Raw genomic sequence first — 12,309 nt, 5'->3', positions numbered from 1 at the left:
TTAACATGATCCAGTCTACTCTACAACATAAGCACCCTGACGCCCAGCAGGGCCAACATGATCCAGTCTACTCTACAACACAAGCACCCTGACGCCCAGCAGGGCCAACATGATCCAGTCTACTCTACAACACAAGCACACCCAGCAGGGCCGACATGATCCAGTCTACTCTACAACACAAGCACACCCAGCAGGACTAACATGATCCAGTCTACACTACAACACAAGCACACCCAGCAGGACTAACATGATCCAGTCTACTCTACAACACAAGCACACTGACGCCCAGCAGGGCCGACATGATCCAGTCTAGTCTACAACACAAGCACCCTGACGCCCAGCAGGGCCGACATGATCCAGTCTAGTCTACAACACAAGCACCTTGACGCCCAGCAGGGCCGACATGATCCAGTCTAGTCTACAACACAAGCACCCTGACGCCCAGCAGGGCTAACATGATCCAGTCTACTCTACAACACAAGCACACCCAGCAGGACTAACATGATCCAGTCTACACTACAACACAAGCACACCCAGCAGGACTAACATGATCCAGTCTACTCTACAACACAAGCACACTGACGCCCAGCAGAGCCGACATGATCCAGTCTAGTCTACAACACAAGCACCCTGACGCCAGCAGGGCCGACATGATCCATTCTACTCTACAACACACAAGCACCCTGACCCAGCAGGGCCGACATGATTCAGTCTACTCTACAACACAAGCACACCCAGCAGGACTAACATGATCCAGTCTACTCTACAACACAAGCACACCCAGCAGGACTAACATGATCCAGTCTACTCTACAACACAAGCACACTGACACCCAGCAGGGCCGACATGATCCAGTCTACTCTACAACACAAGCACCCTGACGCCCAGCAGGGCCGACATGATCCAGTCTACTCTACAACACAAGCACCCTGACCCAGCAGGGCCGACATGATCCAGTCTACTCTACAACACAAACACCCTGACGCCCAGCAGGGCCGACATGATCCAGTCTACTCTACAACACAAGCACCCTGACGCCCAGCAGGGCCGACATGATCCAGTCTACTCTACAACACAAACACCCTGACGCCCAGCAGGACCGACATGATCCAGTCTACTCTACAACACAAACACCCTGACGCCCAGCAGGGCCGACATGATCCAGTCTACTCTACAACACAAGCACCCTGACGCCCAGCAGGGCCGACATGATCCAGTCTACTCTACAACACAAACACCCTGACGCCCAGCAGGACCGACATGATCCAGTCTACTCTACAACACAAGCACCCTGACGCCCAGCAGGGCCGACATGATCCAGTCTACTCTACAACACAAACACCCTGACGCCCAGCAGGGCCGACATGATCCAGTCTACTCTACAACACAAGCACCCTGACGCCCAGCAGGGCCGACATGATCCAGTCTACTCTACAACACAAACACCCTGACGCCCAGCAGGACCGACATGATCCAGTCTACTCTACAACACAAGCACCCTGACGCCCAGCAGGGCCGACATGATCCAGTCTACTCTACAACACAAGCACACCCAGCAGGGCCGACATGATCCAGTCTACTCTACAACACAAGCACGTCCAGCAGGACTAACATGATCCAGTCTACTCTACAACACAAGCACACCCAGCAGGACTAACATGATCCAGTCTACTCTACAACATAAGCACGCCCAGCAGGACTAACATGATCCAGTCTACTCTACAACACAAGCACCCTGACGCCCAGCAGGACTAACATGATCCAGTCTACTCTACAACACAAGCACACCCAGCAGGATTAACATGATCCAGTCTACTCTACAACACAAGCACGCTGACGCCCAGCAGGGTAAACATGATCCAGTCTACTCTACAACACAAGCAAGCCCAGCAGGGACGACATGATCCAGTCTACAACACAAGCACACCCAGCAGGGTAAACATGATCCAGTCTACTCTACAACACAAGCACGCTGACGCCCAGCAGGGTTAACATGATCCAGTCTACTCTGACAACAAGCACGCCCAGCAGGGTAAACATGATCCAGTCTACTCTACAACACAAGCACACTGACGCCCAGCAGGGTTAACATGATCCAGTCTATTCTACAACACAAGCACACCCAGCAGGGTTAACATGATCCAGTCTACTCTACAACACAAGCACACCCAGCAGGGTAAACATGATCCAGTCTACTCTACAACACAAGCACACTGACGCCCAGCAGGGCCGACATGATCCAGTCTACAACACAAGCACACCCAGCAGGGGAAACATGATCCAGTCTACTCTACAACACAAGCACGCTGACGCCCAGCAGGGTTAACTTGATCCAGTCTACTCTGACAACAAGCACGCCCAGCAGGGTAAACATGATCCAGTCTACTCTACAACACAAGCACACTGACGCCCAGCAGGGTTAACATGATCCAGTCTACTCTACAACACAAGCACACTGACGCCCAGCAGGGTTAACATGATCCAGTCTACTCTGACAACAAGCACGCCCAGCAGGGTAAACATGATCCAGTCTACTCTACAACACAAGCACACTGACGCCCAGCAGGGTTAACATGATCCAGTCTACTCTACAACACAAGCACACTGACGCCCAGCAGGGTTAACATGATCCAGTCTATTCTACAACACAAGCACACCCAGCAGGGTTAACATGATCCAGTCTACTCTACAACACAAGCACACTGACGCCCAGCAGGGTTAACATGATCCAGTCTATTCTACAACACAAGCACACCCAGCAGGGTTAACATGATCCAGTCTACTCTACAACATAAGCACCCTGACGCCCAGCAGGGCCAACATGATCCAGTCTACTCTACAACACAAGCACCCTGACGCCAGCAGGGCCAACATGATCCAGTCTACTCTACAACACAAGCACACCCAGCAGGGCCGACATGATCCAGTCTACTCTACAACACAAGCACACCCAGCAGGACTAACATGATCCAGTCTACACTACAACACAAGCACACCCAGCAGGACTAACATGATCCAGTCTACTCTACAACACAAGCACACTGACCCAGCAGGGCCGACATGATCCAGTCTAGTCTACAACACAAGCACCCTGACGCCCAGCAGGGCCGACATGATCCAGTCTAGTCTACAACACAAGCACCTTGACGCCCAGCAGGGCCGACATGATCCAGTCTAGTCTACAACACAAGCACCCTGACGCCCAGCAGGGCTAACATGATCCAGTCTACTCTACAACACAAGCACACCCAGCAGGACTAACATGATCCAGTCTACACTACAACACAAGCACACCCAGCAGGACTAACATGATCCAGTCTACTCTACAACACAAGCACACTGACGCCCAGCAGAGCCGACATGATCCAGTCTAGTCTACAACACAAGCACCCTGACGCCCAGCAGGGCCGACATGATCCATTCTACTCTACAACACACAAGCACCCTGACGCCCAGCAGGGCCGACATGATTCAGTCTACTCTACAACACAAGCACACCCAGCAGGACTAACATGATCCAGTCTACTCTACAACACAAGCACACCCAGCAGGACTAACATGATCCAGTCTACTCTACAACACAAGCACACTGACACCCAGCAGGGCCGACATGATCCAGTCTACTCTACAACACAAGCACCCTGACGCCCAGCAGGGCCGACATGATCCAGTCTACTCTACAACACAAGCACCCTGACGCCCAGCAGGGCCGACATGATCCAGTCTACTCTACAACACAAACACCCTGACGCCCAGCAGGGCCGACATGATCCAGTCTACTCTACAACACAAGCACCCTGACGCCCAGCAGGGCCGACATGATCCAGTCTACTCTACAACACAAACACCCTGACGCCCAGCAGGACCGACATGATCCAGTCTACTCTACAACACAAACACCCTGACGCCCAGCAGGGCCGACATGATCCAGTCTACTCTACAACACAAGCACCCTGACGCCAGCAGGGCCGACATGATCCAGTCTACTCTACAACACAAACACCCTGACGCCCAGCAGGACCGACATGATCCAGTCTACTCTACAACACAAGCACCCTGACGCCCAGCAGGGCCGACATGATCCAGTCTACTCTACAACACAAACACCCTGACGCCCAGCAGGGCCGACATGATCCAGTCTACTCTACAACACAAGCACCCTGACGCCCAGCAGGGCCGACATGATCCAGTCTACTCTACAACACAAACACCCTGACGCCCAGCAGGACCGACATGATCCAGTCTACTCTACAACACAAGCACCCTGACGCCCAGCAGGGCCGACATGATCCAGTCTACTCTACAACACAAGCACACCCAGCAGGGCCGACATGATCCAGTCTACTCTACAACACAAGCACGTCCAGCAGGACTAACATGATCCAGTCTACTCTACAACACAAGCACACCCAGCAGGACTAACATGATCCAGTCTACTCTACAACATAAGCACGCCCAGCAGGACTAACATGATCCAGTCTACTCTACAACACAAGCACCCTGACGCCCAGCAGGACTAACATGATCCAGTCTACTCTACAACACAAGCACACCCAGCAGGATTAACATGATCCAGTCTACTCTACAACACAAGCACGCTGACGCCCAGCAGGGTAAACATGATCCAGTCTACTCTACAACACAAGCACACTGACGCCCAGCAGGGTTAACATGATCCAGTCTACTCTACAACACAAGCACACTGACGCCCAGCAGGGTTAACATGATCCAGTCTACTCTACAACACAAGCAAGCCCAGCAGGGACGACATGATCCAGTCTACAACACAAGCACACCCAGCAGGGTAAACATGATCCAGTCTACTCTACAACACAAGCACGCTGACGCCCAGCAGGGTTAACATGATCCAGTCTACTCTGACAACAAGCACGCCCAGCAGGGGTAAACATGATCCAGTCTACTCTACAACACAAGCACACTGACGCCCAGCAGGGTTAACATGATCCAGTCTATTCTACAACACAAGCACACCCAGCAGGGTTAACATGATCCAGTCTACTCTACAACACAAGCACACCCAGCAGGGTAAACATGATCCAGTCTACTCTACAACACAAGCACACTGCAGCAGGGCCGACATGATCCAGTCTACAACACAAGCACACCCAGCAGGGGAAACATGATCCAGTCTACTCTACAACACAAGCACGCTGACGCCCAGCAGGGTTAACATGATCCAGTCTACTCTGACAACAAGCACGCCCAGCAGGGTAAACATGATCCAGTCTACTCTACAACACAAGCACACTGACGCCCAGCAGGGTTAACATGATCCAGTCTACTCTACAACACAAGCACACTGACGCCCAGCAGGGTTAACATGATCCAGTCTACTCTGACAACAAGCACGCCCAGCAGGGTAAACATGATCCAGTCTACTCTACAACACAAGCACACTGACGCCCAGCAGGGTTAACATGATCCAGTCTACTCTACAACACAAGCACACTGACGCCCAGCAGGGTTAACATGATCCAGTCTATTCTACAACACAAGCACACCCAGCAGGGTTAACATGATCCAGTCTACTCTACAACACAAGCACACCCAGCAGGGTAAACATGATCCAGTCTACTCTACAACACAAGCACACTGACGCCCAGCAGGGTTAACATGATCCAGTCTATTCTACAACACAAGCACACCCAGCAGGGTTAACATGATACAGTCTACTCTAGAACACAAGCACGCTGACCCCAGCAGGGTTAACATGATCCAGTCTACTCTACAACACAAGCACCCTGACGCCCAGCAGGGCCGACATGATCCAGTCTACTCTACAACACAAGCACCCTGATGCCCAGCAGGGCCGACATGATCCAGTCTACTCTACAACACAAGCACACCCAGCAGGGTAAACATGATCCAGTCTACTCTACAACACAAGCACACTGACGCCCAGCAGGGTTAACATGATCCAGTCTATTCTACAACACAAGCACACCCAGCAGGGTTAACATGATCCAGTGTACTCTACAACACAAGCACACCCAGCAGGGTAAACATGATCCAGTCTACTCTACAACACAAGCACACTGACGCCCAGCAGGGTTAACATGATCCAGTCTATTCTACAACACAAGCACACCCAGCAGGGTTAACATGATCCAGTCTACTCTACAACACAAGCACACCCAGCAGGGTAAACATGATCCAGTCTACTCTACAACACAAGCACGCTGACGCCCAGCAGGGTTAACATGATCCAGTCTACTCTGACAACAAGCACGCCCAGCAGGGTAAACATGATCCAGTCTACTCTACAACACAAGCACACCCAGCAGGGTAAACATGATCCAGTCTACTCTACAACACAAGCACACTGACGCCCAGCAGGGTTAACATGATCCAGTCTATTCTACAACACAAGCACACCCAGCAGGGTTAACATGATCCAGTCTACTCTACAACACAAGCACACCCAGCAGGGTAAACATGATCCAGTCTACTCTACAACACAAGCACACTGACGCCCAGCAGGGTTAACATGATCCAGTCTACTCTACAACACAAGCATAGAAAAAAGACATAAGCATTATGTCATCATTGTAGCCCAATGCAGAAACAAAAGTATTGTCTCAAGAATATCCATTGATGGCTACATAGTAAATACTAGACTACCACACTACCACATGTCATTTACAAAATAGCCTCCAATACCCTACTCAACAAATTGGATGCAGTCTATCACAGTGCAATCCGTTTTGTCACCAAAGCCCCATATACTACCCACCATTGCGACCTGTACGCTCTCGTTGGCTGGCCCTCGCTTCATACTCGTCGCCAAACCCACTGGCTACATGTCATCTACAAGACCCTGCTAGGTAAAGTCCCCCCTTATCTCAGCTCGCTGGTCGCCAGAGCATCCCCCACCTGTAGCACACGCTCCAGCAGGTATATCTCTCTAGTCACCCCCAAAACCAATTATTTCTTTGGCCGCCTCTCCTTCCAGTTCTCTGCTTCCAATGACTGGAACGAACTACAAAAATCTCTGAAACTGGGAACACTTATCTCCCTCACTAGCTTTAAGCACCGACTGTCAGAGCAGCTCACATATTACTGCACCTGTACATAGCCCACCTATAATTTAGCCCAAACAACTACCTCTTTCCCAACTGTATTTAATTTATTTATTTATTTTGCTCCTTTGCACCCCATTATTTTTATTTCTACTTTGCACTCTCTTCCATTGCAAAACTACCATTCCAGTGTTTTACTTGCTATATTGTATTTACTTTGCCACCATGGCCTTTTTTGCCTTTACTTCCCTTCTCACCTCATTTGCTCACATTGTATATAGACTTGTTTATACTGTATTATTGACTATGTTTGTTTTACTCCATGTGTAACTCTGTCGTTGTATCTGTCGAACTGCTTTGCTTTATCTTGGCCAGGTCGCAATTGTAAATGAGAACTTGTTCTCAACTAGCCTACCTGGTTAAATAAAGGTGTTCTCAACTGGCCTACCTGGTTAAATAAAGGTGTTCTCAACTGGCCTACCTGGTTAAATAAAGGTGTTCTCAACTAGCCTACCTGGTTAAATAAAGGTGTTCTCAACTAGCCTACCTGGTTAAATAAAGGTGTTCTCAACTAGCCTACCTGGTTAAATAAAGGTGTTCTCAACTAGCCTACCTGGTTAAATAAAGTGTTCTCAACTTGCCTACCTGGTTAAATAAAGGTGAACTTAAAAATAAAATAAAAAACCACCACTCACCAATACTTACTGTGACTTGTTAGTTCATGTCAGTCAGCTTAAAGCTCTAGTCGGATTTCATCCTACAGCCATGTTGGCAGGGAACCGAGAGCAGATGAAACACAAGAGGGAACAACAGAATGGGTGAAGCTGTTATACGAGGCCTTGTCCAAAACATTATTTTCCTCTGTTCAAAGTGGATCTGGATCGTCGAGTGATGCTTCTTCATGGAAGATACGGATGCTGTCAAACTATAATCTAATAGCCTAATACTGTCATGTATTGTGACAGAATTATCTTGAAGGTGCACTATGCAGAAATCACCCCACCATTTCCTGGTTGCTAAAATAATATTTTTCTGAATTTCAGTTGAAGTGACTAAACAACAAGTATAGTGTAGAGAATCATTGTACCATCTAAACTGCTGTGAAATATATTTTACATAACCAAAAATATTGTATTTTCAGCTGTTGTACAAAACAGAAAGTAAAAGAAGCCAAAACAAAACTATGGGAAGCATAGAAATAGTGCACATAGAAGAGATCCTCCACTACTTAGACTGGCTTTCAATGATAAATCTGTAACACATAGAACAGATCTACCGCTACTTAGACTGGCTTTCAATGAGAATGACAGATCTAGAAAACAAATTCCTACGTACATTTGGTCAGGCCGCCCAAAATGTGGCATAACGCAGCTGTAAGGCTAATGGAAGTCCAGTACATTTATACCACTGCCTCAGAGGGATGTTACACGTGTCCTTCCTATAGGATCCCCGGGGAGTCACTGATACGAGGCTCCATATCACACACAGACAGGAAACACACTCCCGGAAAGGTAATGTTGATCAACCTTGTAGGAAAAGGTCAGCCCTAGTATTTGTTTAACATCAACATACTGCAGAAAAACAACAATAGTGTTTAAACAACAAGCATTAAAGAACCACTTGATTCATTGTGACCGTAATGGACCATGTGGCCTGAGGATGACATGTACCAGTTCTGTTTTGGGAAATGGGAGGGTGGAGCAGCGGAACTTTGAGCAGAAGTTTTAAAAATAGCTGAATTTAAAAAGGATAGTTTGGGATTTTGGCAAGGAAGTCCTTTATCTACTTCCCCAGAGTCAGATGACCTCATGGATACCATTTTTATGTCTCTGCATTATAAAACAAACTAAATCTTGAAATAGCCTTTTCACTGAGAATGCTCCGTTCTAATTGGAGGATTCTCTGTTAAACTCCTAACCCAGAGAGAACAGACACTGTTATTTTACTAACTAGAGGACTGTGTTAAACTCCTAACCAAGAGAGAACAGACACTGTTATTTTACTAACTAGAGGACTGTGTTAAACTCCTAACCAAGAGAGAACAGACACTGTTATTTTACTAACTAGAGGACTGTGTTAAACTCCTAACCCAGAGAGATGGATCTAGAAATCCATGCATTATCAATGTTTATTATGTTTATTATGAGAATTTCTGTAAATTGATATGGCTCTCTGCAAAATCACCGAATGTTTTGGAACTACAGAACATAAGGCGCCAATGTATACTCCGATTTTTGGTTATAAATATGAACTTTACCGAACAAAAGAAAATATACATGTACTGTGTAACATGAAGTCCTATGAGTGTCATCTGATGAAGATCAAAGGTTAGTGATTAATTTTCTCTCTATTTCTGTTTTTTGTGACTCCTCTCTTTGGCTGGAAAAAGGGCGGTGGTTTTCTGTGACTTGGCTCTGACCTAACAATAGTTTGGTGTACTTTCGTCGTAAAGCCTTTTTGAAATCGGACACAGAGGCTGGATTTACAACAAGTGTATCTTTAAAATTGTGTAAAATACTTGTATGTTTGAGGAATTTTAATTATGAGATTTGTTTTGAATTTGGCACTCAACTGGCTGTTGACGAGGTCTAGTGAAGTTAACACATGGTCCGTGTGAAATGAATGGAAGTAAGGTCACATGGCCAGTGTGTTGAAAGGTCAGAGTAATAAGATACAAAGAAAAGACCTTATTACCTTGGACCCCAATGCTGGCCTTCCCCCTGTTGGAAGGCTGCATGTTCCTCTCCTACACGAAAGAAAATACTACCATGTTAAGCCTAACCTCAGTAGAGTCTATACAGGGCCAACGTTTAAATGTTTTTTTTTATTTCACCTTTATTTTACCAGGTAGGCCAGTTGAGAACAAGTTCTCATTTACAACTGCGACCTGGCCAAGATAAAGCAAAGCAGTGTGACACAAACAACAACACAGAGTTACACATAAACAAATGTACAAATCGGCTGCCTTCGATACTGTGAACCATCAGATCCTCCTCTCCACCCTCTCCGAGTTGGGCATCTATCCTACCGATCCTCGACTTCGGCGATGTCATCTACAAAATGGCTTCCAACACTCTACTCAGCAAACTGGATGCAGTCTATCACAGTGCCATCCGTTTTGTCACTAAAGCACCTTATACCACCCACCACTGCGACTTGTATGCTCTAGTCGGCTGGCCCTCACTACATATTCGTCGCCAGACCCACTGGCTCCAGGTCATTTACAAGTCCATGCTAGGTAAAGCTCCGCCTTATCTCAGTTCACTGGTCACGATGGCAACACCCATCCGTAGCACGCGCTCCAGCAGGTGTATCTCACTGATCATCCCTAAAGCCAACACCTGATTTGGCCGCCTTTCGTTCCAGTACTCTGCTGCCTGTGACTGGAACGAATTGCAAAAATCGCTGAAGTTGGAGACTTTTATCTCCCTCACCAACTTCAAACATCAGCTATCCGAGCAGCTAACCGATCGCTGCAGCTGTACATAGTCTATAGGTAAATAGCGCACCCTTTTTCACCTACCTCATTCCCATACTGTTTTTATACTGTTTTTATTTATTTACTTTTCTGCTCTTTTGCACACCAATATCTCTACCTGTACATGCCCATCTGATCATTTATCACTCCAGTGTTAATCTGCAAAATTGTATTATTCGCCTACCTCCTCATGCCTTTTGCACACATTGTATATAGACTGCCCATTTTTTGCTACTGTGTTATTGACTTGCTAATTGTTTACTCCATGTGTAACTCTGTGTTGTCTGTTCACACTGCTATGCTTTATCTTGGCCAGGTCGCAGTTGCAAATGAGAACTTGTTCTCAACTAGCCTACCTGGTTAAATAAAGGTGAAATAAATAAATAAAAATAAAAAATCTCCGGCGCGGCCCACGCTTGGATTGCGTCCTACCTGACAGGTCGCTCCTACCAGGTGGCGTGGCGAGAATCTGTCTCCTCACCACGCGCTCTCACCACTGGTGTCCCCCAGGGCTCTGTTCTAGGCCCTCTCCTATTCTCGCTATACACCAAGTCACTTGGCTCTGTCATAACCTCACATGGTCTCTCCTATCATTGCTATGCAGACGACACACAATTAATCTTCTCCTTTCCCCCTTCTGATGACCAGGTGGCGAATCGCATCTCTGCATGTCTGGCAGACATATCAGTGTGGATGACGGATCACCACCTCAAGCTGAACCTCGGCAAGACGGAGCTGCTCTTCCTCCCGGGGAAGGACTGCCCGTTCCATGATCTCGCCATCACGGTTGACAACTCCATTGTGTCCTCCTCCCAGAGCGCTAAGAGCGCTTGGCGTGATCCTGGACAACACCCTGTTGTTCTCAACTAACATCAAGGCGGTGGCCCGTTCCTGTAGGTTCATGCTCTACAACATCCGCAGAGTACGACCCTGCCTCACACAGGAAGCGGCGCAGGTCCTAATCCAGGCACTTGTCATCTCCCGTCTGGATTACTGCAACTCGCTGTTGGCTGGGCTCCCTGCCTGTGCCATTAAACCCCTACAGCTCATCCAGAACGCCGCAGCCCGTCTGGTGTTCAACCTTCCCAAGTTCTCTCACGTCACCCCGCTCCTCCGCTCTCTCCACTGGCTTCCAGTTGAAGCTCGCATCCGCTACAAGACCATGGTGCTCGCCTACGGAGCTGTGAGGGGAACGGCACCTCAATACCTCCAGGCTCTGATCAGGCCCTACACCCAAACAAGGGCACTGCGTTCATCCACCTCTGGCCTGCTCGCCTCCCTACCACTGAGGAAGTACAGTTCCCGCTCAGCCCAGTCAAAACTGTCCGCTGCTCTGGCCCCCCAATGGTGGAACAAACTCCCTCACGACGCCAGGACAGCGGAGTCAATCACCACCTTCCGGAGACACCTGAAACCCCACCTCTTCAAGGAATACCTAGGATAGGGTAAGTAATCCTTCTCACCCCCCCCCCCCTAAAAGATTTAGATGCACTATTGTAAAGTGGCTGTTCCACTGGATGTCATAAGGTGAATGCACCAATTTGTAAGTCGCTCTGGATAAGAGCGTCTGCTAAATGACTTAAATGTAAATGTAAATGTACAGTCAATAACACAATAGAAAAACATACAGTTGAAGTCATTAAACCTCATTTTTCAACCACTCCACAAATTTCTTGTTAACAAACTTTAGTTTTGGCAAGTCGGTTAGGACATCTACTTTGTGCATGATACAAGTCATTTTTCCAACAATTGTTTACAGACAGATTATTACACTTATAATTCACAGTATTA

The 12,309-nt window shown here is 47.8% G+C and overlaps 1 protein-coding gene across 11 annotated transcripts in view; it reads right to left on the bottom strand.

Moving 5' to 3' along the window:
* dip2a (disco-interacting protein 2 homolog A) overlaps positions 1 to 12,309 on the bottom strand; it is a 274,567-nt gene that overhangs the window by 220,903 nt on the left and 41,355 nt on the right. Inside the window, exons 1-3 of one of the 11 annotated variants that reach the window (XM_052523091.1) lie at positions 9,735 to 9,786; positions 8,376 to 8,566; positions 7,736 to 7,797 (exon numbers count right to left, since the gene is read on the bottom strand). The exons of 7 other annotated variants lie outside the window; for them this stretch is intronic. Coding sequence is in view for 2 of the 4 variants with exons in the window: in XM_052523086.1 (XP_052379046.1) it covers positions 9,735 to 9,777 (43 nt within the window). In the remaining 2 variants the exon portion in view is untranslated. Of the gene's footprint in view, positions 1 to 7,735; positions 7,798 to 8,375; positions 8,567 to 9,734; positions 10,365 to 12,309 lie in introns of those variants that run through there. 3 more of the 11 variants (XM_052523090.1, XM_052523086.1, XM_052523085.1) reach the window with 3 other exon arrangements.

The sequence above is a fragment of the Oncorhynchus keta genome, chromosome 7 (genome assembly GCF_023373465.1).
Source record: "Oncorhynchus keta strain PuntledgeMale-10-30-2019 chromosome 7, Oket_V2, whole genome shotgun sequence".
NCBI lineage: Eukaryota > Metazoa > Chordata > Actinopteri > Salmoniformes > Salmonidae > Oncorhynchus > Oncorhynchus keta.
This window is presented reverse-complemented; position numbering and strand designations above follow the sequence as displayed.